The sequence below is a fragment of the Sus scrofa genome, chromosome 8 (assembly GCF_054392235.1).
Source record: "Sus scrofa isolate SSC_HxYL_T2T_F1_AM1 chromosome 8, Sscrofa_HxYL_maternal_Yorkshire_Landrace_v2.0, whole genome shotgun sequence".
Lineage (NCBI taxonomy): Eukaryota > Metazoa > Chordata > Mammalia > Artiodactyla > Suidae > Sus > Sus scrofa.
Window position 1 is genome coordinate 93994180 of NC_139390.1, and position 25245 is coordinate 94019424.

A 25245-nucleotide genomic window follows, 5' to 3' on the forward strand; every position below is an offset into this window, starting at 1 on the left:
TTTCTTTATGCCAAAGTTGGTTTATTGAACTTCATGAGGCAAAGTTACAGTGACACTATTCCACAACAAAATTATTTAACTCTAGATTTATGACGAAATGTATTAGCAATATACTGTCAATAAAGCATTGTCCTTAATAGCTAACTTCATTAGAGTCTGGATTAGCTTCCTTTGGTGTTCTCAAATTACAACTTTTCCAAAACATATCTGAGGTTTTCAACTAAAGGTCACAGTTAAACTAAATTCACCCAGGAGTTAAAAAATGTGTGATTTCTGCTTTAAAAACTAGTAACTAGTTGTTTGATAGCCACCATTTTGGAAGTGATTTCTCAATAGTTTGTGAAATATTTTATAAATATTTTGGAAAATATCTAAAAGCTTCATCCCTATTCAACTGATAAGTATGTTCTTTTTAAAAATAAAAACATGTAGAAAAAAATTAAAACAATGAATCACTGCAAATGGGATACAAATATTTTAAAAATAAATATTAAAGTGAAAAAATATGTCCTTTCACAGAACTTTAAAGGATACTTACTACTAACTTCTTTACAAAAAGAAATGAAGTTAAATTACTTGTTTAAAAAAATGATAATAGCACTGAAAAAAAAACCACAAATGTGCTTAGAAAGTGTGTAAACTTTCTTCTCTCACTTTAGAAAATGTTTTGATAAGCAATAAACAGATTCCCTTCTTTAAAAAACTATTACACCCACCACAATTATAACAGCTGTCATTGTCTTACTATAAAAAGTTACAAATCAACATTAATTTAAATAGAGTCAAATCATTTTTAATTCTAGCAGGATAAGAAACATGGATTAATTTCCTTAAAAACAAAGCAAACCTGTTCTTCCATAAGCTAAGGAAAACAGAGTAATTATTTCCTATAATTATTACTTTCAGTTAGTTCATTTATTAGAATTATCTTGTTTTTATAACTGAATTATCCAGTCAGGACCACCATGATGATTAAACAAAAACTCCTAAACTAAATCAGATCACATGTTTAACTGGTTTCCCACATTCTGAAAAGATTTTAAGTATAATCACATTTTGGCTTAGTTTCTTCCAAAATTATTAAGTTCAGCAATCTTTCAGAATTAGTCAATGTGCACACCTCAGTTAAAGTTCATGACTTACATTCCAGTCATGTAATAGCTTTATATGCAAGCTTACTATTTTCTATGTGCAAAATCTTAAATTCAAAATAAAAGTATTTAGGGTAAAAACTTTTTTGAAATATTTTTTTCACCATTGAGGGAGGGATAGGCTAGATATTTTTCAGTATCTAATTTTTTCTTTATACTGAGGAGGAGTATTTTGTTGTGACCATAAAATTTAAAGATTTAAACAACAGGTATACTGTAACACAGTACTACTACAGAAATAAATGTAGACTCATAGCAATTAGGGGCATGCCCTCAGAGCTACAATCCAAAGGGAAGATGATTTGTTAATTCAGCCTTTAGGCATTAAACTGGACAGGGGTTGGGGAGAGCAAAATATACTATGTCAGATACACAGCCTGAAATTACTAAAAGCCAGGAATAGATAGATCTCTTGTGGTAGCCAGGAACCTTGTTCACCTATTTCCCCCAAATCACAACTCCTTAAATCTTTCAGTTTTTCGGTTTAAAGATATCAAAGTGAAGTATAAAGCACCTTATTATGTCATTTCATTTGCATTAAAATCTGATTTACTTTTGCATATTTTATAGAATTTAGTTAAGAAAACAATTCAAATTACCCTTTAAAAAAATAACAGTGATTTTTGTAGACCATCAGGATATTGATTAGAAATATGAGGCATCTAAAACTGCTGGAAAAGTCATTCTTTATGGACTGAGAACCAGAAAACATTCTAGGTCTTCTCCCACTGGAACTAAAGTCTTGGCTCTAAAATGCACCAATAACAGCACGATTAAATACATTAATTTTACAATACAAAGAAAGAACTCCAGGGAGACACAAATATCAGTTTTTATCCTATTGAGAACACTTCCCACTCAAAGGACATACCAGTGAGTGTACTAACCTTTAATATATTTTTTTCAATCCCCAAAACATAGGATTAAACAATCGCTGACTTAAAATTCCATCATGCTCTCACGTGAAGCCTCCTTCATTGGGATCTCAGTGGAAAGATGTTCTGATTCACCCTAACTTTGCTCCATTTCAACCTCACTTGAAAACTTTTTCCTTGTGTTGTCACAGTGACAAACTTGATTAAATACATACAAAATACAAAAATAAGCATACAATGATAAACAGTAAAGTGTCAGGACGATCCATTATATTTGAGATTAAATTCTATGACTTATCACTGTCATACTTCAAAAGTATTTCTTTAGTCAAAATTACCGAATATAATAAAGACTGTTATTTAGCACCAGCACGTCATTGCAGGCTTTGGTTCAGGCTTCAGGATAACTCCATCATCAGGGGGTTGACTAAGCATTAATGGTTTGTGGCTCTTGAGCTTATGAGCCAAGGTCATAAATATAGCTTCCACATGGTCATTATCATTGGGGTTTTTAGCAGAGGTTTCAAACAAAGGCATACTGTGTGTGTCAGCAAATTTTTGTGCCAAGTCTGTGGGTACCTGAATGGCACTTCTCAAGTCACATTTATTTCCAACAAGAATCCGAGGTATATCGTTGGCTAGCAAATGCTGTTTGCATTCTTCTATCCAAGATGGTAGGCTATGAAAACTCGCCATGTTGGTCATATCATACACGAAGACAACAGCATGTACATTTCTGTAGTAGTGCTGTACCATGCTCTTTCTGAATCGTTCTTGTCCTGCTGTGTCCCATAGCTGGATCTGAAAGTGAGGGAGGGGGGAAGAGGAAAACTGAAAATTTGATTTCAATTTCACATACAGAAAAATTTAACCATCTTTGCATGGTCTTTCGTACTTCTTCACTTATACTACTTTGCTCTGTTCCATGATGCCTTTTCAGTGTTGTTTACAGGAACCAGACTTCATGATACTAGTCTAGTTACCTCATAATTAATGCAAGTGTCAGAACAAATACTTCCATTTTGCACTTTAATTTCAGTAAACCAAGTTTGTTTGGAAAACACTATACCTTAAAAATTAATTTTAAAATGCTAAAAGAGGAGTTCCCATCGTGGCTTGGTGGTTAACGAATCTGACTAGGAACCATGAGGTTGAGGGTTCAATCCCAGGCCTTGCTCAGTGGGTTAAGGATCCGGCGTTGCCGTGAGCTGTGGTGTAGGTCGCAGACTGGCTTGGATCCCGAGTTGCTGTGGCTGTGGTGTAGGCTGGTGGTTACAGCTCCAATTAGACTCCTAGCCTGGGAACCTCCACATGCCGTGGGAGCAGCCCAAGAAATGACAAAATAAATAAAATAAAATAAAATAAAATAAAATAAAATAAAATAAAATAAAATGCTAAAAGAAATATACATCAGGTTTTAACAAACATATTAAGTTTCTAATTCCTATAAATTTGGTTACGATATGCCCTCCGCTACCTTTACTTATCTTTCTCTTTCTTTTTTTGGCTTTTTAGGGCCACACCTGTGGTATATGAAAGTTCCCAGGCTAGGGATTGAATCGGGAGCTACAGCTGCCAGCCTACGCCACAGCCAGAGCAATGCCAGATCTGAGCCACGTCTATGACCTACACCACGGCTCACAGCAAGGCTGGATCCCCAACCCACTGGGTGAAGCCAGGGATTGAACCCACTTCCTCATGGATATTAGTCAGGTTCGTTTCCGCTGCACCACAATGGGAACTCCCTTATCTAATTTAAAATGGTAGACTTAGGACAGATGTGAAAAGCCATCATATCTAGCCCCCAAATCAACATGTATGTATTGTGTATATATACAGTAACATGTATACCACACACATAAATCCTATGAAATCAAGGCCCCTTTGGGAAAAAAAATGTTTTTATGGCTGCACCCTCGGCATATGGAAGTTCCTGGGGCCAGGGACTGAATCTGAGCCTCAGCTGCGGCAATGCCAGATACTTTAACCCACTGCACCAGGCAGGTATAGAACCTGCACGTCTGCAGCGACCTGAGCTGCTGCAGTCGGATTCTTAACCCACTGTGACATAGCAGGAACTCCCCTTTAAAAAATTTTAATTGGCTAGAATATCACTTTTCTATCCTAAACATCTCTATCAATAAAAGTACTTCAATACTTCCCAGCGAAAATATGGGGGAATTAGGGAAAATGATATTTAAAGCTAAATACAAGTCATGTGCTATGATTCTTTTAAAACATTGACTTTGGAGTTCCCATCGTGGTGCAGTGGTTAACGAATCCGACTAGGAACCATGAGATTGCGGGTTCGATCCCTGGCCTTGTTCAGTGGGTTAAGGATCCGGCGTTGCCCTGAGCTGTGGTGTAGGTCGCAGATGTGGCTCAGATCCCACATTGCTGCGGCTCTGGTGTAGGCCAGCGGCTATAGCTCCGATTCGACCCCTAGCCTGGGAAAGTCCATATGCCGTGGAAGCAGCCCAAGAAATGGCAAAAATAAATAAATAAATAAATAAAATTAAAAAAAAAAATAAAACATTGACTTTATCCTGCTTTTGTTTAATTCTTTAAAAACAGTTAAATGATGAAGGTACTGGTAACAGTGGAGAAGACTAGAGGCAGATTTGCTTATATAACTACTACTTATAGACACTCAGAGTATGGAAGCCTAAACTGGTGATTTCTCTAAGTAATATCAACATAGAGGGAAACTGAGGGGATACTGAAGGTGACCCCCAAATAAGTAGGATATAAGAAAGGAAGTGCAGCATGTGGAAGTTCCCAGACCAAGGACAAAACATAAGCCACAGCAGCAACCTGAACCACTGCAGTGACAGCATTGGATCCTTAACCTGTTGCACCACAAGGGAACTCTAATGCTACCTTCTTTTTTTTTTTTTGTCTTTTGTCCTTTTAGGGCAGTACACACAGCATATGGAGGTTCCCAGGCTAGGGGTCTATTTGGAGCTGTTGCTGCTGGCCTACACCACAGCCACAGCAACGCCAGATCCGAGCCATGTCTGTGACCTACACCACAGCTCATGGCAACATCGGATCCCTAACCCACTGAGCGAAGCCAGGGATCCAACCCGAAACCTCAAGGCTCCTAGTCGGATTCGTCTCCGCTGCGCCACAACGGGAACTCCCTACCTTCATTTTTACAAGTGCTGATTTTCTCCATCTTTTTTATAGTTACTAATTTTAGTCCAAATTTCTCCATTCTAAAAAACTTTCTCCCTTTCTTCCTAATTAACATAAATCTAAATTTGCTCCAGGTAGAAATATAAAATACTACATGTACACTTATTCCAGAGATATTGCAGATTTGGTTCCAGACCATAGCAATGAAATAAGTACCACAATAAATTGAGTCACAAGAATTTTTTGGTTTCTCACTGCATACGAGTTATGTTTACACTATATTGTAGTTTATTAAGTATATAATAGTATTATATCTAAAAAAAAACCAAAGTACATACTTTAATTATCCATGAGGTTGTGGGTTCGATCCCTGGCCTTGCTCAGTGGGTTAAGGATCCGGCGTTCCCATGAACTGTGGTGCAGGTTGCAGACGTGACTTTGATCCTGCATTGCTGTGGCTGTGGCGTAGCCTGGCAGTTGCAGCTCCTATTCAATTCCTAGCCTGAGAACATCCATATGCCAAAGATGCAGCCCTGAAAAGCAAAAGAAAAAAAAAACTTTATTGCTAAAGAATGCTCATTAACACCTGACAACAGAGAGTTACCACAAACCTTCAATTTGTAAATAACACAGTGTTTGTGGCACACAGTAAAACAAGATATGCCTGTATGAACTTGATTTGTCAGGCTTTCTTGGAACTAGGGGGGCCAAGTAACACAGTTCTGGCTAAAAATTTGTAAACAATTTTCCCAGTGGGTGTTTCTAGAAAAATTAATTGATTGCATGTACCTTTTACACTTCTCTTGCCATACCCCTTGTGCCTGGAATGGACTATAGTGCTAGGAAGTTCAGCAGCCATTTTATAAACAGGAAGAAGAAAACCATACACAAGAATAATAGAATAGAAGTCTAGCATAAACTTGGAGTCCTGCTGACAGAGTACCGTCATACAGACGGCTACCTCTGGTCTCCTTATTACACGAGAAAAATAAAATTTTACATGGTTAAATCACAGTTGAATTTCTCTTACATGTAGCTGAGTGCTCTCCTAAAATTATTTGCTATGTACACTGTTTAAAACCTTGAACACTTACACTCACATTTACTCAGGAAAGCACAAGGTTTCGCCCTGATTGCACTCCTAGAGGCCACATTACAAAGTGAATCATTATAAAATACCCACTCTGTGATGTAAGCAAAACAGTTGGCAGATGGACCATAAAGACTCAGTAGCATGTAAATCAGAGATAGAAGCAAACAACTATCAACAAACTAAAAGGTAACAGCATCCAAGATTATTTAAAATCAACAAGTATTTATTAAATACCTACTGTGTGCCAGCAGGTTACTCTTACACCACTAGGCAATGGTTTCTGAACCACAACGCCTAAAGCACAAGCAACCAAAGAAAAAAAAAACAGATCAACTAGACTTTATCAAAATTAAAAATGTTTGTGCTGGAATTCCGGTCGTGGTGCAGTGGTTAACGAATCCGACTAGGAACCATGAGGTTGCGGGTTCGATCCCTGGCCTTGCTCAGTGGGTTAAGGATCTGGCGTTGCTGTGAGCTGTGGTGTAGGTTGCAAATGAGGCTTGGATCCTGAGTTGCTGTGGCTGTGGCGTAGGCTGGCAGCTCCAGCTCCGATTCGACCCCTAGCCTGAGAACCTCCATATGCTGCGGGAACAGCCCAAGAAATGGCAAAAAGACAAAAAAAAAAAAAAAAAAAAGTGTTTGTGCTTTGAAGGGCATTATCAAGAAAGTAAAAAGACAACTCAACTAGGAACCATGAGGTTGCGCATTCGGTTCCTGCCCTTGCTCAGTGGGTTAACGATCTGGCATTGCCGTGAGCTGTGGTGTAGGTTGCGGATGCGGCTCGGATCCCGCGCTGCTGTGGCTCTGGCGTAGGCCGGTGGCTACAGCTCCTATTCAACCCCTAGCCTGGGAACCTCCATATGCTGCGGGAGCGGCCCAAGAAATAGCAACAACAACAACAACAACAACAACAACAACAACAACAACAAAAGACAAAAGACAAAAAAAAAAAAAAAACTACAATGAAATACCACTTTACACCCACTAGGATAGCTGTAATCAAAATTTAAAAGATGGTTAACAAGTGTTTGCAGAGATGTGGATAACTGGAACTCTTATACATTGCTGGTGGGGATGTGAAGTAGTACAGCCACTCAAAAAGTTAAACAGAATTTTATTTAACCATAAAAAGAAATGAAGTACTGATACATGCTAGAACGTGGATGAACCTCCAAAATACAATAATCAAAAAGACCAGACACAAAAGGCGACATATTCTAAGGTTCTATTTACATGACGTATTCAAAATAGATAAATTCATAGAGACAGAAGACAGACTGGTAGTTGCCAGGGGTAGGGAATGGGGAGAAACATTATTGGGTGAGGGGTTTTACTTGGAGTAATGGAAATATTTTGAAACGAAACAGAGGTAGTGGTTGTACAACATTATGAATGATTTAACGTCACCTCAATAAAATATCAGGAAAAAAAAGAGAGAGACAGTTGCCACATGACTCAGCAATTCCACTCCTAGATGTCTATCCAGGAGTACTGAAAAGATCTGTTCATACAAAAAACTTGTACACAATGTTCACAGCAGCATTATCCCCAACAGCTATAAGGCAGAAACAACCCAATTATTCACAACTTATGGACAAACAAAATGTATGTCCATATAATGGAACATTATTCTGCCATAAAAAAGAATGGAGTACTGACACATGCTACAACATGGATGAATCCTGAAACATTATTATGCTAAACAAAATAAGCCAGACACAAAAGGCCATGTATTATAAGATTCCATGGATATGAAATGTCCACTATAAGGCAAGCCCCTAGAGACAGTAAGCAGATTACTGGTTGCCATGGTCTAAGGGAACAGGAGGAATAGGGAGTGATTGCTAATGGGTATGGGGTTTCTTTTTGGACTAGGAAATGTTCTGGAATTAGACAGTGATGATGGCTATACAGGCTTGTAAATATACTAAAAACCACTGAACTATATGTTTTCAAAGCATAAATCTCATGTATCTCAGGTTTTTTTTCATGGCCACCCACAGCCTACAGAAGTTCCCAGGATAGGGATCGAATCCGAGCTGCATCTGTGGCAACGCCCGGATCCTTTAAACCACTGCACCAGGTCAGGGATTAAAACTGTATCTCTGCAGTGAGCCAAGCCACTGTAGTCAGGTTCTTAACCCAATGTACCATAGCGGGAACCCCTATCTCAGTTTTTATTGTTCTTTTTTTCTTTTGTCTTTTTAAGGCAGCACCCTCGGCATATGGAGGTTCCCAGGCAAGGGGTCTAATAGGAGCTGTAGCCACTGCCCTACACCACAGCTCACAGCAATGCCAGATCTTTAATCCACTGAGCAAGGCCAGGGATCGAACCCACAACCTCACAGTTCTCAGTCAAATTCATTAACCACTGGGCCACGATGGGAACTCCAATCTCAGTTTTTTAAAATGAAAACAAATCTCACTTCAAACGGTATCTTTAACATTAAAATATTGGGGGATTAATTTGGATGACCTATATAAAACCTGTCCAAAGAAACTGGAGCTGATCTTTCTCTTTCAGAAACATTCGTGTAGCTCAGGTATTCAAAAAGCATTTCATCAATGAACAATGACTCATAATGTTTTAAGGAGAGTACATTTTTAAGGTAGAAAGTAATAAAAAGCACACAAAAGGAAATACACCAAAATATTAATGACAGTTGTCTGTAAGGCAATTTCCCCCTTTATTTCTACTATTCTCTGTTTTCCATAGCAAACATACATTTGTTTCAATAAACTAAAATTTAAAAAAATTACACAGAATTTAGATGTGTCTAAAGAATTATGGAAGTGCTCAATAAACAGAAGTGATGAGAATGAGGATGTTTAATCCTAAGGAAATCACTTATTTACTAACTCAGGCTAAGACTGACTCAACAATACTCTTCTTCCCATCAATCCTGCTCAAAACATTCTAATTGGATCAAGAATTCCAGTAAACAGGTATGAAATAATAACTCTTTTACACATTATTGGAGAGCCATAAAAGTCAATGCTATGTTAGTAAAGCAAAGAAATATAGATATCTCTCAGTATCCATAGGGGAATGGTTCCAAGACACTCCCCCACAAAACGCCAAAATCCATGGATGTTCAAGTCCTTTATATAAAAGGCATAACATTTGCATATAACCTACACATATCTGTATACTTCAAATCATCTCTACATTATTCATAATACTTAATGCAATGTAAATGATATGTAAATAATTGCCAGCATGGGGCAAATTCAAGTATTGCCTTTTGGAAGGTTCTCGAATTCTTTGTTCCTCAAATATTTTCCCACGGATATGGAGAGCTGACTATATTTAAAAGAAAGCTTCTTGATCACATCCTGGGCTACAAATCAAACCTCAGTAACTTTAACAAAATTGAAACCATATCAAGCATCTTTTCTGACCATAACACCATATGCCTGGAAAGCAACAACAAGAAAAAAACTGCAAAAAACACAAACACGTGGAGACTCAACAACATGCTACTAAACAACCAATGGATCACTGAAGAAATCAAAGAAGAAATTAAAAAATACCTAGAGGCAAATGACCACAAAGATACGACACTCCAAAACCTATGGGATGCAGCAAAAGCCCTTCTAAGAGGAAAGTTTACAGCCATACAAGCCCACCTCAGGAAACAAGAAAAAGCTCAAATAAACAAGCTAACGTTACATCTAAAGCAGCTCGAGAGAGAACAGACAAGACCTATAGTAGAAGGAAAGAAATCATGAAGATCAGAGCAGAAATCAATGAAATAGAATCGAAGAAAACCATAGAAAAGATCAATGAAATGAAAAGCTGGTTCCTTGAAAAGATCAACAAAATTGATAAACCCTTAGCCAGACTTATCAAGAAAAAAAGAGAGAGGACTCAAATCAATAAAATTAGAAATGAAAAAGGAGAAGGGGAGTTCCCGTCATGACTCAGTGGTTAACAAATCCGACTAGGAACCATGGGGTTGCGGGTTCAATCCCTGGTCTTGCTCAGTGGGTTAAGGAACCGGCATTGCCGGGAGCTGTGGTGTAGGTCGCAGACGCGGCTCGGATCCCATGTTGCTGTGGCTTTGGCATAGGCCGGTGGCTACAGCTCCAATTCGACCCCCAGCCTGGGAACCTCCATATGCCACGGGAGCAGCACAAGAAATGGCAAAAAGACAAAAAAAAAAAAAAAAAGAAAAAGGAGAAGGAACAACGGACATCACAGAAATACAAAGGATCATAAGAGACTACTACATGCAACTATACACCAATAAAACAGAAAACCTAGAAGAAATGGACAAATGCTTAGAAAAGTACAATCTTCCAAGACTAAACCAAGATGAAATAGAAAAGATGAACGGACCAATAACAACTACTGAAATGGAAACGGTGATTAAAAAGCTTCCAACAAACAAAAGTCCAGGACCAGATGGCTTCACAGGCAAATTCTAGCAAACATTTAGAGAAGAGCTAACACCTCTCCTTCTGAAACTACTCCAAAACACTGCAGAGGAAGGAACACGCTCAAACTCATTCTATGAGGACACCATCACCATCACCCTGGTACCAAAACCAGACAAAGATACCACACAAAAAAGAAAACTACAGGCCAATTTCACTGATGAACATCGATGCAAACATCCTCAACAAAATACTAGCAAACCACACCCAACAATACATTAAAAGGATTGTACATCATGATCAAGTGGGATTTATCCCAGGATGCAAGGATTCTTCAATATCCCCAAATCAATCAGTGTGATACACCACATCAACACACTGAAGAATAAAACCCACATGATCTGCTCAATACACGCAGAAAAAGCCTTTGACAAAATCCAACACCCATTTCTGATTAAAAAAAAAAAAAACCTTCAGAACGTGGGCACAGAGGGAACCTACCTCAACATGATAAAGGCCATATATGACCAACCCACAGCAAACATCATTCTCAATGGTGAAAAGCTGAAAGAATTCCTGCTGAGATCAGGAACAAGACAAGGATGTCCGCTCTCACCACTACTGTTCAACTTAGTTTTGGAAGTCCTAGCCACAGCAATCTGAGAAGTGAAAGAAATAAAAGGAATCCAAATTGGAAAGGAAGAAGTAAAACCATCACTGTTTGCAGATGACATGATACTATACCTAGAGAATCCTAAAGACTCTACCAGAAAACTGTTAGAGCTCATCCACGAATTTGGCAAAGTCACAGGATACAAAACTAATACACAGAAATTGACGGCATTTCTATATACTAACAACGAAAGAGCAGAAAGAGAAATCAGGGAAGCAATCCCGTTTATCATCGCATCCAAAAGAATAAAACACCCAGAAGTAAACCTACCTAAACAGACAAAAGACCGGTACTCTGAAAACTCTAAGACACTGATGAAAGAAATCAAAGATGACACAAATAGATGGAAAGACATACCATGCTCTTGGATTGGAAGAGTCAATATCATCAAAAGGACTATACTACCCAAGGCAATCTACAGATTCAATGCAATCCCTATCAAATTACCAAGGACATTTTTCACAAAACTCAAACCAAATATTTTAAAGTCTGTCTGGAAGCACAAAAGACCCGGAATAGCCAAAGTCATCCTGAAAAAGAAAAACGGAGCTGGAGGAATCAGGCTCCCAGGCTTCAGACTATACTACAAAGCAACAGTCATCAAAACCATATGGTGCTGGCACAAAGACAGAAATATAGATCAGTGGAACAGGACAGAAAGCCCAGAATCCCACCCACGCACCTACAGCCAACTAATCTGTGACAAAGGAGGCAAGAATATACAAGGGAGAAAGGACAGCTTGTTCAGTAAGTGGTGCTGGGAAAACTGGACAGTCACATGGAAAAGACTGAATTAGAACACTCCCTAACACCATACACAAAAACAAACTCCAAATGGATTAAAGACCTAGATATAAGACCAGACACTCTCAACTCTTAGAGGAAAACTCAGGCCAAACACTCTCTGACATAAATGACAGCAACATCCTCTCAGATCCACCTCTTAAGAGTACTGACAGTAAAAACAAAAATAAACAAATGGGACCTAATCAAACTGAAAAGTCTCTGCACAGCAAAGGAAGCCCTAAACAACACGAAAAGGCAACCCACAGAATGGGAGAAAATCTTTGCAAGTGAATCGACTGACAAGGGATTGATCTCCAAAATGTATAAGCACCTTCTGCAGCTCCATACCAAAAAAATAAACAACCCCATCAAGAAATGGGCAGAAGATCTAAACAGACAGTTCTCCAAAGAAGACATGCAGATGGCCGAAGAAACACATGAAAAGATGTTCGACATCACTCATCATTAGAGAAATGCAAATCAAAACCACTCTGAGGTACCACCTTACACCAGCCAGAATGGCCATCCTCAAAACGTCTACAAACAATAAGTGCTGGAGAGGGTGTGGAGAAAAAGGAACCCTACTACACTGTTGGTGGGATTGTAAATTGGTGCAACCACTGTGGAAAGCAGTATGGACATGCCTCAGAAAACTAAACACAGAACTACCATTTGATCCAGCCATCCCACTCCTGGGCATCTATCCAGAGAAAACCACGACTCGCAAAGACACATGTACTCCAATGTTCATTGCAGCACTATTTACAATAGCCAAGACATGGAAACAACCTAAATGTCCATTGACAGAGGAGTGGATCAAGACGATGTGGTACATATACACAATGGAATATTACTCAGCCATTAAAAAGAACAAAATACCAGCATTCTTGGCAACATGGATGGACCTAGAAACTATCATGCTAAGTGAAGTCAGCCATATGATGAGACACCAACAGCAAATGCTTTCGCTGTCATGTGGAATCTGAAAAAAGGACAGACTAAACTTTGCCGAACAGATGCTGACGCACAGACATTGAAAAACTTATGGTCTCTGGAAGAGAGACAGTTTGGGGGGTGGGGGGATGTGCTTGGGTTGTGGGATGGAAATCCTGTGAAATCAGATTGTTATGATCATTATAAACTACAGATGTGATAAATTCATTTGAGTAATAAAGAAAATAAAATAACTACAGCATTATTACCCTTAAGGAAAAAAAAAAAAAAAAGACACATGTACTCCAATGTTTATTGCAGCACTATTTACAATAGCCAAGACATGGAAACAACCTAAATGTCCATTGACACAGGAGTGGATCCAGAAGATGTGGTACATATACACAATGGAATATTACTCAGCCATTAAAAAGAACAAAATACCAGCATTCTTAGCAACATGGATGGACCTAGAAACTATCATGCTAAGTGAAGTCAGCCATATGATGAGATACCAACATCAAATGCTTTTGCTGACATGTGGAATCTGAAAAAAAGGACACAATGAACTTCTTGGCTGAACAGACAGTGAGTCACAGACATTGAAAAAACTTATGGTTTCCGAAGGAGACAGTTTGGGGGGTGGTGGGTGCGCTGGGGGTGTGGGATGGAAATCCAATAAAATTGGATTGTGGTGATCATTGTACAACTATAAATGTAATAAATTCATTGAGTAATAATAAAAAAATTTCAGTCATAGTTTAAAAAATAATAATAAATTTAAAAAAGAAAAAAAAAAAGCTTTAAAATTTTGCTCACAGAATTGCTTGAACAAGGGATGGCAATAGGACACAGACACACTGCCGTGCTGTCTGCTGCCTTTCAGGTTTACACAGGACACTGAGGTGAGGGCAAGGGGACCACAGAAGGAACAGTGGGGCACTCAGCAAAGAAAGGACAGGACGACTGATAAAAATCGGCAGCCATAAAAGGCTAGAAAAAACTCTTGACTAAAAGAGACACAGATAGATTCTCAGTGGGGAACAAACCTTATGATAACCTAGAAAAATCTTGAGGTTTAGCTATGAGTGGAGTGGTTCACAACACTTAAAAAGAGAGAGGAGTTCCCACTTTGGTGCAGCAGTTCAGGTCGCTGCTGAGGCATAGGTTTAATCCCCAGCCTGGTACAGTGGATTAATGATACCGGTAGTATTGCCACAGCTGTGGCACAGGTTGCAGCTGTGGCTCAGATTCAATCCCTAGCTTGGTGACTTCCATATGCCGCAGGTGTGGCTGGAAAAAAAGAGCAAGAGAATGACACTTTGGAACCTAAGGAAGTGACATGCTTTTGTGTTGCAAATGTTCAGTGGGGAAGTATTTTCAGAGAAATTTTTCCCAATTTAATACTTAATATCTTAGGAAGGAAAACAGCTCATAGGTGTTTCTACACATTACTCCCATTTAAACATTATAAACACAACACAAAGTATACTTTAATAATATTTCATGAATCTCTACTTTAAAATCCCAACAGAAACGGCAACCTATTTGCTAAATCCTAAGAGTGGATTCTTACTTTTCATGGAAGCTTTTTAAGCAGTTTTACCAAAATGAGAAATAACCTGGCTAAATTGACTTAATACTTTTTTTTGTTTGACTGAATAGGATAAAGGTATTATTAGCCCAAATGAAGTTCCCAGGCCAGGGATCAAAACCATGCCACAGTAGTGACCTGAGCCAGAGCAGTGGCAATGCTGGATCCTTAACTGCTAGGCCACCGGGAACTATCCCCTTTTCTTTCAAAAAACACATTTTTATTATTTTTGCTTCTAAGCAGCCTATACAAAAGATCATCTGATAATTACATGAAAGCTTCTATTATCAACTTGCTATGTAAAATCATAACTAGTATTAGTGACACTTCAAGAGAACTTTTTTTGCTTTTGGTATACAGAGTAGAAATATGTACATCTGATGTATAGATCCAAATGACAAGTTTTTAAAATAAATTTTACCTTCCCTAACAAGGAAGAAGTTACAAATTTTGTGTGACTATTTGAAATTAATATATTAAATGAAGGATTTAATTAAAGCATAATGAAAGGGATAGGAAGAGAGTAAGCAGGGAGAGAAAGGGAGCAAGAACTGGGAGACCTGGGATGTAAATTTTAGCACTGCCATGAACTTGTGTGAGCTTAATCCAGTCACTCAGCCTTTCAAAACAAAGTTTTAACCTTAAAACCAGCGATCCTCTCTCTCTACTACGCTTTCTCTGCTCATTTATTTTCCACTATTACCATCTCTTCTGAAGGTATTAGTATTTAAACTACTGACATATATTTGGAGGCTTAGCATAGCCCAGGCACATTCCAGGCACTATGTTAAGTCCTTTACATGCATTATCTTATTTAATATACACAATCCTATGTAATACCCAATCTTGCAGATGAGGAATTTGAGATCTACTAAGGTTAAGTAATTCACTTGAGGTCACAAACTACTATAAAGTCTTACTTGCAGCATGCAGAAGTTCCTGGGCCAAGGATCAAACCCAAGGCACAGCTGGGACAAAACCAAATCCTTAATTGGCTAGGCCACCAGGGAAGTCCTTTTTTTTTTTTAATTGAATTATAGTTGATTTACAATATTGTGTTAGTTTCAGATGTACAGCACAGTAGTTCAATTATGCTACAAAATCTTAAGGCCAGGATTTAAACCTGGGCTGACTGATTCTACAGTGGATGCACGTCAGTTTTCCCAGCCTACTGCCACTTCTCTTCCCAGCACCTCATTTTCCTTGGGGAACCATCCCTTCCCATCTTCAATTCATGTGAATACCTCATTCCCTGGCTAGGCATGTGACCTGTCCCCCCACAACCCCACCTCACAAGTTAGGAATGGGCATATGTCACAATCCTCAATCAGAATCACTGAGTCGCCATTTTAGAACTGGTGTCAAAACTGGCAGAAAAAGAACTTCTGGGTTTTCAGTTATGTGAAAGGAGAAATTTTCATTTGGCTTAAGCTAATGTGAGTACAAAGTACTGACACAGACTCCAAAACAAAAGATCTTGACTACTGATAAAGATTCCTGGGAAGTAAATAATTCTATCACATCTCACCATCTGAGTACATACACCAGTGCTGCCACTTGCAAAGAAGAGGTACAAGAATTTCAGGTTTCTGAAGGCAGGCTGGAAGAACAATGGGAGCTCTGACCTGATTCCAGGGATCCTTTAAATCCATACTTGGCTTCAGCAGTCATTGCAGATCACCTTCATCACACTATGAAACAAACTTCTACTCCACTCTCTATGCATGTTAACTACATTAAGAGTTTTGTTCTCATCTATCTATGCTTCCAAACTTCATCATATCTATGATTATTTCCTCCAATTCCACACTTCTGGCTGCCAACCAGACTTCTGCATTTGAATATACCACCATTTCCACACACACATAAAAAAGACAACTTTTATGGGACCTCTCAAAATGTTCCATATGGTACTTCTTATCTTTACTAAAGGTACTATCTACCTCCAGCCAGCCAGACGCAACCTCAGCCTTCTGAATCCTCCTCCTTCTCATTACCAAAGACAGTTACCGAAGCCTTTTAGCTTTACCATCAAAATAGCTCTTTTATCACCTCCTTCTTTCCATTAACTTCCTTTATCACCTCAATTCTGGATTTCCAGAGCAGCTTACCAATTGACCTGCCTTCATACATTCAACACTTATCTGAGTACTACACAGTTTAGAAACCAAGCTAGACACTGGAAGATATCTATGGAATTACCAGACATAGGTCCTGTCCTTAGTAAGACTAAGACCTAATAAAGGAGGTAGACGCATATATAACACAATGAGAAAAGATGGAGTTTTCTTGTGGTGCAACAGATTAAGGATCTGGTGTTGTTACTGCAGTAGCTCAGCTTGGATTCAATCCCTGACTCAGGAACATTTGTATGCTGCAGGCAGAACAAAAACAAAAGCAAAAAAAGAAAAGAGACAGATAATTTAAAGGCTCAGGTAAGGTGCTAAAGAAGTTCATAGGTGGAAGAAACAGAATGGAAAATGAGAGGTAGGGAGATTCCTTACATAGGCACACTGAGTGATGAAATACGGGAAGGGGGGAGGGGGATATTCCAGGCAAAGAGTGGGAAACGCAAGAGGAAAACAAAGGGATCAGCAAATGATTGTCTGGACAGTAGGATACTTGAAGGAAGTTAATGGAAAAAAAGTTAAGTAAGAAAAGCAGTCTGGAGCACGAGGAGGGAAAGCTTTATGTTAACTTTAAAAGTTGAAACTTTTATAATACAATGGAGAACTACTCAGGGTGTCTGAAGCAGGGGAGATTAAGGAGATTAATTCCCTAAAATGCAACACTAATCTGGCAATTCGGCAACAAGGTACAAAACAGATTGAGGACTGGGGTTGGGAGGGGAGTTAAGCTACTGCAGCAGGTCAAAGAGGGGTTAAAAAAAAAAAAAAAAAAGAACTAGGATTTTGAAGAAAGAATGAATGAGAAATCAAAACCAACTGGACTGAGGGAGCAAAGAGAAAGGCAAGGTCTCCAGAATGAGAAGGATGACATAGGATAACCTAGGTCCTGTGAAGAAGAAACAGATCTTTCCACCCTGCTGCCAATTTAACTAAGTCCAATTGTCTTTCAGCCTGCTGATCATCCCTGAATGGGAGAGAAAAGCAAAAGAGGACACCAGTTCCTATCATGACAGACAAAATTTGATGTGACCTTGTCAAATTGTGAATAAGTTAGCCTTATACAGTACACATTGCTAAGACATTTGGCCATGCTAATCAGAGGGTCTATCAGGGAAGGTCTAACAGTGGTTTACAAACTGAGCTCTTCAGTTTAAACCTTAAGGGGCTGTTACAATGGAACTGGGAACTCTGGAATGGAGTTAGGTCAGATGAGTCCTGGACATCTCTGCATCATGGACAGCAGCTCCATCTTTATTCACTTTATTTGTTGATGCATAAAATATATTTGAAAAATGGTTCTGTGACCTCAGAGAAGTAATCACTTGTCTGGGGCAGGGACCCTGATTTTGGTAATCAAATATGTAAGTTCAACTCTTCTATGGCATGTCCTTGCTGTCTGACTTTGGAAACAACCTTTAACTTCTGTATCAAAAGAAGATGTTAACCTCCAGTAGCACATTCAAGTCTATCTAAGAAGACAAAAAATGAAATGTCTGATAAAACACCTTCATTATCTTGTGTCAGGTACAGGGGATTGAAAGGAAGACGTATAATAAAGGCTTAAAACTGATTTTCATACTTCAACTGGAAATTTCTTCTGTGGTTTCCCTGGCCTAAACCTGAAGAATAAGTTCTTGATCCGAGTCAAGGAATTTGTGTGATGGTAGCACAATTTTTTTTCTCGGACCGTAAACAAGTTACAGTATATTTAAGTGGTACATCTGCAATAAAGTAAGGGTTTTTTTGGTTGTTAAAAAAAGAAGAAGAAACAGGAGAGGCAGATCTGCCAGGGAAGATGAACTCACCACTGAATTTTGAGGCAAAGGAGGGATTATGCAAACAGCCATGACTAGACGACAACAGGAAATACAGAATGGCAAATGACAGGAGAGGTCTGGGCCAAAGATTTGGAAGTTATCTTCACAGAAGTGATAGCCTGAGTCAAGAGACTACTAAAGGAGAGAATGTAGATAAAAAAACAGGTCAAGGGGCAGATGAGTCTCAGGATTAATCCTCAATCACTGCCACATTCATCCTCCTAAAACACTTGGACTTTTTACCATGCATACTAACTGAAGTCTAAACACTATTGCTGTTTTTCACACTCTTTACAAAAGTTGCTAACAACACCTTCACATTCTTCTCACTTGCCACTTTTCCACAGGAACCTTTAATCTGCTGGGAGCATCCTGCTGATGTCCCTCATCAAAACAGCCTTCTCAGCTCAGCACTTCCTCTGGGAAGCCTCACCCAGCCTTCCAAGTGAGAATGATTCCTCCACCAATATTCAAACCAGCAACTTGGCACTCACCTTGCAAGTCATCTTTTTAGGTATATAAATCTTGTCCCTATCTAGTAGAGCAAATCATCTCCACACTGTATCAGGGTCAGCAAACTATTGCTGTAAAGGGTCCGAAGAGTATGCATTTTACGCTTTGCAGGCCTAACAGTCTCAGTCCCAACTACTATTTAACTCTGCCACTTCTGTGCAAAAGCAAGCATAATGTGTGAACAAGTGAGCATAGCTGTGTTCAATACAACTTTATTTAGAGACATTGAAACTTAAATATCACTTGTCATGAAAACTTATGCTTTTGATTTTTTTCCCCCAGTTTTTTAAAACGTTAAAATCGGAGTTCCCATTTGGCTCAGCAGTAACAAACTCAACTAGTATCCATGGGGACATGGGTTTGCTCCCTGGCCCTGCCCAGTGGGTTAAGGATCCAGCATTGCTGTGAGCTGTGGTATAGGTCGCAGATGAGGATAGGATTTGGTGTTGCTGTGGCTGTGGCAGGCAGCTACAGTTTCAATTCAACCCCTGGGCTAGAAACTTCTTTTTTTTTTTTTTTTTTTTTTTTTAGGGCTGCACCTGCGGTCCTAAAAAGACGAAAAAAAAAAAAGGTTAAATTCTTAGCTTGCAGGCTGTGTGAAAATAGGAAGTGGGGCACAGATGGTTACTAGACTTATCATAGTGATCACTTCATAATGTATGCAAATATCAAATAGCTATATAGTACACTTGAAGCTAACATAATATTGTACATCAACTATATTTCAATTTAAAAAAAAAGGGGGGGAGTTCCTGCTGTGGCGCAGCACATTGTTTTTGTGGTAGCAAGGGATCAATCCCCAGTCTGGTACAGTGGGTTAAGGATCTGGCATTGCCTCAGCTTTAGCATCAGGCCTGAAGCCCAGATTCCATCCCTGGCCCAGAAACTTCCAAACGCCATGTGCAAACAAAAAGAAAAAACAGGAGTTCCCGTCGTGGCGCAGTGGTTAACGAATCCGACTAGGAACCATGAGGTTGTGGGTTCGGTCCCTGCCCTTGCTCAGTGGGTTAACGATCCGGCGTTGCCGTGAGCTGTGGTGTAGGTTGCAGACGTGGCTCGGATCCAGCATTGCTGTGGCTCTGGTGTAGGCTGGTGGCTGCAGCTCTGATTCGACCCCTAGCCTGGGAACCTCCATATGCCGCGGGAGCGGCCCAAGAAATAGCAACAACAACAACAAAAGACAAAAAAAAAAAAAAAAAAAAAAAAAGAAAAAACAAAAAAACAAAAAACAGGCAGCATACCATATTTGGCCCTCAAGCATGGTTTGCTGACCCCTGTACTGTATCATAATTCTTTGTGTTAAATGTCTTCTTTCTGGCAATTACTCATTAAACATTTGATTTACCAATGGAAGGAGAGGTCCTTCAGTTAATACTAACATCTTGTATTTAACATGGCAAAATCTCATACCACTACAAACGATAAGTAAGCTATCCCAATGTTCAAACAGGAACTGTTGATCCCTAGCGAGAGGACAGATTGAGTCCAACACTAGGTTTAATGGTTCTATTGGTGTCCATCAATAGCATGTGCTGATATGAAAGGAAATATAGCTAGCTATGATTTTTCCTCATCATACGAGGAAGGAGCATAAGAATTAGTATCTCAATTTAAAAATCAACTATATATATTTTTTATGGTTGCACCTCCGGCATATGGAAGTTCCCAGGCCAGGGACTAAATCTGGGCCACAGCTACAGCCTGCGCCACAGGCTGTGGGATCTTCTAACCCATTGCGCTGAGCTGGGGATTGAACTTCCACCTCTCTAGGGACCCAAGTTGCTGCGGTCAGATTCTTAACCCACTACGCTCGCTATAGTAAGGGTTATAAAACTCATATAAAAAACAATCAGGAGTTCCCGTCGTGGCGCAGTGGTTAACGAATCCGACTAGGAACCATGAGGTTGCGGGTTCGGTCCCTGCCCTTGCTCAGTGGGTTAACGATCCGGCGTTGCCGCGAGCTGTGGTGTAGGTTGCAGACGCGGCTCGGATCCCGCGTTGCTGAGGCTCTGGTGTAGGCTGGCGGCTACAGCTCCGATTCAACCCCTGGCCTGGGAACCTCCATATGCCGCGGGAGCGGCCCAAGAAATAGCAACAACAACAACAACAAAAGACCAAAAAAAAACCAAAAACAATCAAATGTATTTGTATTTAAGGAATTAATTTTATAATTTCACTCAGCTTCCAAAATTCTACAAACCAGATTTTATTCTTTCAATTATACATATACAGAATTTAGGAACAGATTAGCAAATATAGACTTTATCACATTTTATAAAACATTTTAAATGATTCTGAAATAGCACTACTGTAAGACACGCTCTCTGAAAAATTTCCAGTCCATGAAACGTCTGACACAATATCTCACTTTTGTGTGTGTGTGTGTGCTTTTTAGGGCTGCACCCACCAGCATGTGGAGGTTCCCAGACTAGGGGTCTAATCAGAGCTACAGCTGCCAGCCTATGCCACAGCCACAATGCAGAATCTGTGCCTCGTCTGTGACCTACACAACAGCTCATGGCAATGCCAGATCCTGAACCCAAAACCTCATGGTTCCTAGTCGGATTTGTTTCTGCTGCGCCATGATGGGAACTCCAGAACATCTTACTTCTATCAAACAAATAAAAATAATGTCTAGAAAGTCATTTTATTGGTAAAGTAACAGAGCTTTCCAGCTTTCACATTTCTTAAAGCCAGAAATGTCATTTCAAGTTAGGCTTATAATTTTCCAAAGAGATAACATGAACATTTCAGCAGCACTTAAAACACATTATAGGTTAACAAAAAAGGAACAGAAATGTATGGAATAAAGCTCTTCTATATCACTTAAGTTTTTTTTTTTTTAGACACTGGAAAAAAAAAACACTTAAAAAAATTTTCGAAAATAGCCACATCCTTTTCTACTACAGAAATCTCTGAACATTTCTATAGTCTTTTCAACCACAATAACAAATCTCTCTCGAGTTTTAGCCTAACCTGATATGTTGATAGGGACACTTGAGTTTCTTTTTCTTCTTTCTAAAGCTCAGGAAAAATCCCAGAGAAAAATGTTTTCTTCTTGCTCTTCTCATCCAAAAAGATCAACTCTGCGACCTCAGATTCATCACATCTGTGGTTCTGGTTTACTTATCACTGCCAGCTAATCCCAATAGCTAAGGCTTTGATGTTACACACTGGAGATTTTATATATATGCATGCCACAGCCATGGCATGTGGAAGTTCCCAGGCCAAGGATCAAATCTGTGCCACAGAAGTGACCTGGACCACAGCAGCGACAATGCTGGATCATTAACCCATTAAGCCACCAGGGAACTCCTTTTATTATACACACACACACACACACTTATTTTCTTTCTTCGCTTTTTAGGGCCACAGCATATGGAAGTTCCCAAGCTAGGAGTGGAATCAGAGCTGCAGCTGCCAGCCTACACCACAGCTCACGGCAATGCTGGATCCTTAACCCACTGAGCAAGGCCAGGGATTGAACTCGTGTCTTCATGGATACCAGTTAGGTTTGTTACCACTGAGCCTCAACAGGAACTCCCTATTTTATATATTCTTAATATTCTTTAAGTATCTTTTAAATTTGCAACTGATTCATCTGTGATCATAAAATATAAATGGCAACTGGGAGTCTGGTAAAGAGGATCGAGCCCCAACTTCTCTCCTGCCTCTATATCCTCTATTTTACTATCCTGCTTCCATTTGAGGGGAATTTCTCTTCCCTTCAGCTATCTGTCTATGCCCTACTCTATTTCTTTATCATTCTCTGGTAGTGAAACCACAGAATTGATGATGCCAAAGAGAAATAATGATGTTAAACCACCAGGGAACAAGAATCTTAAGATAACCAACTGAGAAGCAGGTGCCTCATATATGTTCTCATTTAATCCTCACATTAGCCTGATACAGTATTATAACCCCAATTTTTCAGACAGGAAAATAGACTCTGAAAGATCAAAGAAACTGACTGAGGCCTAGAATAACCAACTACCCCAGTTTGCCTGAGACTGAGGGGTTCCTGGGATATGGGACTTCAGTTTTAAAACTGGGATAGTCTCAGATAAAGCTGATCACTCTACTTAAGGAGACACAGTCCTTTCAAAGGTTCAGGCCAGGCCAATTGGGCTCCAAAGCTCATGTCTTCCCTCTCAAACCTCAAAAGTCTCTTTATTCTCCTCCCCCACAGGTTCCTAAGCCTAACTTAATTCTGACGGAAAATACTCAGCCTCTTACTGCACCTTTTCCTTTGCAATGTATACAAATCTTTCTTAACTCCCTAATGTGGGGCATCCAAAGGACCATCACTCATAGATAGCTTGAATGGGACAATGACAAAGTGAAGATTAAAAAAAAAGAATGGCCTACAGAAGATTGATGTGTTTTTAAACACTGTTTCTTCTGCTTTACTATCATTAGCAGTAAAGCTCCTTTGTGGGTGGAGAGGTGGCGCAGTGGTTAGGGAACTGAAAAATCAATTGTTTGTGCCTCAAGTAGGTGAGAGTGGGAACGAAGTGAGCCTTCCCCTCCACCAGGGAACTGAGGTAAAGAGGAACATTCTAACTGAAAGCAAAATAAACACAACATAAGGAAGGCAGAGCAGTTCCCCGGGTCCATAGGTTGTAAGGGATGGTATTAGCAGGTGACTGACGGGTTAGTAGTGGCTAGGAGTGAAGAAGTGTGTCTAGGGTTTTTACACCATCAGGAGGCATCAGCCCTGTCACTGATCCTCATTCTACAACACCCCCATTCCAACCCCTCAGAATTCCAGGCATGGCCTTGGGCTCACCACTTTCTCCACTGTTACTCTGTCTCCACTCTCAGGAGCCACCAATAAGACTTGAAAGAACTAAAAGAAGATAGCACCAAGAATGTGGTCTGGCAACCCAAGTAGGAACCAGTACCAATTTCAGAATATTTCTGCAGGAAAAGAGATTTTTCTAAACTACTCAATGTCATACCGAAACCACTGTAGCAAAACTCTAAGCAACAGAATATCTAAGTACTTCCTTAAAAGCAATGGGGCTTTACTTCCACAATACCTAGAGAAGTGCTCCAATGAAATGTTTAATAAGAGATATTTATCAAATGAAATCCCTATGCTGAGAAACTTCACTGTTTTTCCTTTCTCTTACTTCATAACTCCCAGCACGTGAGACACAGCCCACGAGTCCATGGGTACCCCCTACAGTCACAAACTGGCTGCACCTGCATCACCTGAGACCTGACCAAATCAGAACCTGTGTTTAAAGAACAAAAACGAACCAACAAAACACCCACAAGAACTCCCCAGGTGAATCGCATGCACATTAAAGTTTGAAAAGCACTGCCTTAGAAGTTTACTGTATACAAGACCTTCCAAGCCCAAACTCCAATCTCCACAACAGCGTTAGAATAGCATGCCCTGCACAGGGTCAACAATTAACCCATGGACCGGTTGGGACACTTGTCACCCCGAGGCAACCTTCCTCCCTGACAGTCTTCCATCCGCTCACCTTGATACGCTCCTCGTCAATCTCCACGGCTCGTTCTCGGAAATCCACCCCGATAGTAGCCTCCGTGCGATCGGGGAAGCGGCCGGCGCAGAAGCGGTAGGTCAGGCACGTCTTGCCCACATTGGAGTCGCCAATCACGATTATCTTGAAGATGCGGGAGCGAGCCGGAGGCAGAAACACTGAGGCCCCTGACACCGCCCCGCTGGACGAGAAGCTCGCCTCGAGCGACGACTCCATCTCCGAAGCCATTCTCCTGACCCGCCCCAAACTGAGGCGGTGGGAAGGAGACGCAGAAAGGCTGGGAAATTACGCCACCGGGAGCGAACGCCGAGCCCGCCGGCTGGGCTGCGCAACTTCCCAGGAGCCACCGCCCTCCAGCCCTGCAGCGCGCGTGCGCACCTTCCCGCCCCGCCCCCGGCCCGCGCAGGTGTGGCGCCCACCAGCCTAGACTCACGGACCCTCCCGCCTTGTCCCCGGCTCCACCCTAGCGTCACTCAGGCCGGGGCCCGTCTACCTGGGAAATCACGGGGCCTGTCAGGAGCCTGACGGTGGCGCGGAAGGCAAGCTGCCGAGAGGCCAAGCAGAGTGCCCAGGCCCAGCACCCAGGCAGGCCCGGCCCCGCCACGTCCAAGGCTCCCGCCCTCTGGAGTAAGCGGCGCGAGCGCTCT

The 25245-nt window shown here is 40.4% G+C and overlaps 1 protein-coding gene across 4 annotated transcripts; it reads right to left on the reverse strand.

Moving 5' to 3' along the window:
* RAB33B (RAB33B, member RAS oncogene family) lies at nucleotides 1–25245 on the reverse strand. Of its 4 annotated transcripts, none has more exons than XM_005656532.4 (3): nucleotides 25092–25245; nucleotides 24578–24845; nucleotides 1–2827 (listed from the first exon to the last, which is right to left on the reverse strand). In XM_005656532.4, exons 2-3 carry the CDS (start codon nucleotides 24824–24826, stop codon nucleotides 2387–2389), a joined length of 690 nt encoding a protein of 229 aa, XP_005656589.1. In that variant the 5' UTR covers nucleotides 24827–24845; nucleotides 25092–25245; the 3' UTR covers nucleotides 1–2386. The 4 variants fall into 4 exon arrangements, with proteins under 4 accessions (XP_005656589.1, XP_003357069.1, XP_084829007.1 ...); XM_084972881.1 differs by lacking the exon at nucleotides 1–2827 and adding an exon at nucleotides 5503–5697; XM_084972880.1 differs by lacking the exon at nucleotides 1–2827 and adding an exon at nucleotides 11044–11296.

What these genes read in the sequence shown, in the direction of transcription:
- RAB33B (XM_005656532.4), bottom strand. Translation starts at nt 24,826, where the DNA reads ATGGCTTCGGAGATGGAGTCGTCGCTCGAGGCGAGCTTCTCGTCCAGC. An exon ending in TTGACGAGGAGCGTATCAAG is followed by an intron (nt 2,828 to 24,577) that starts GTGAGCGGATGG and finishes CCTCACTTTCAG; the next exon opens with ATCCAGCTATGGGACACAGC.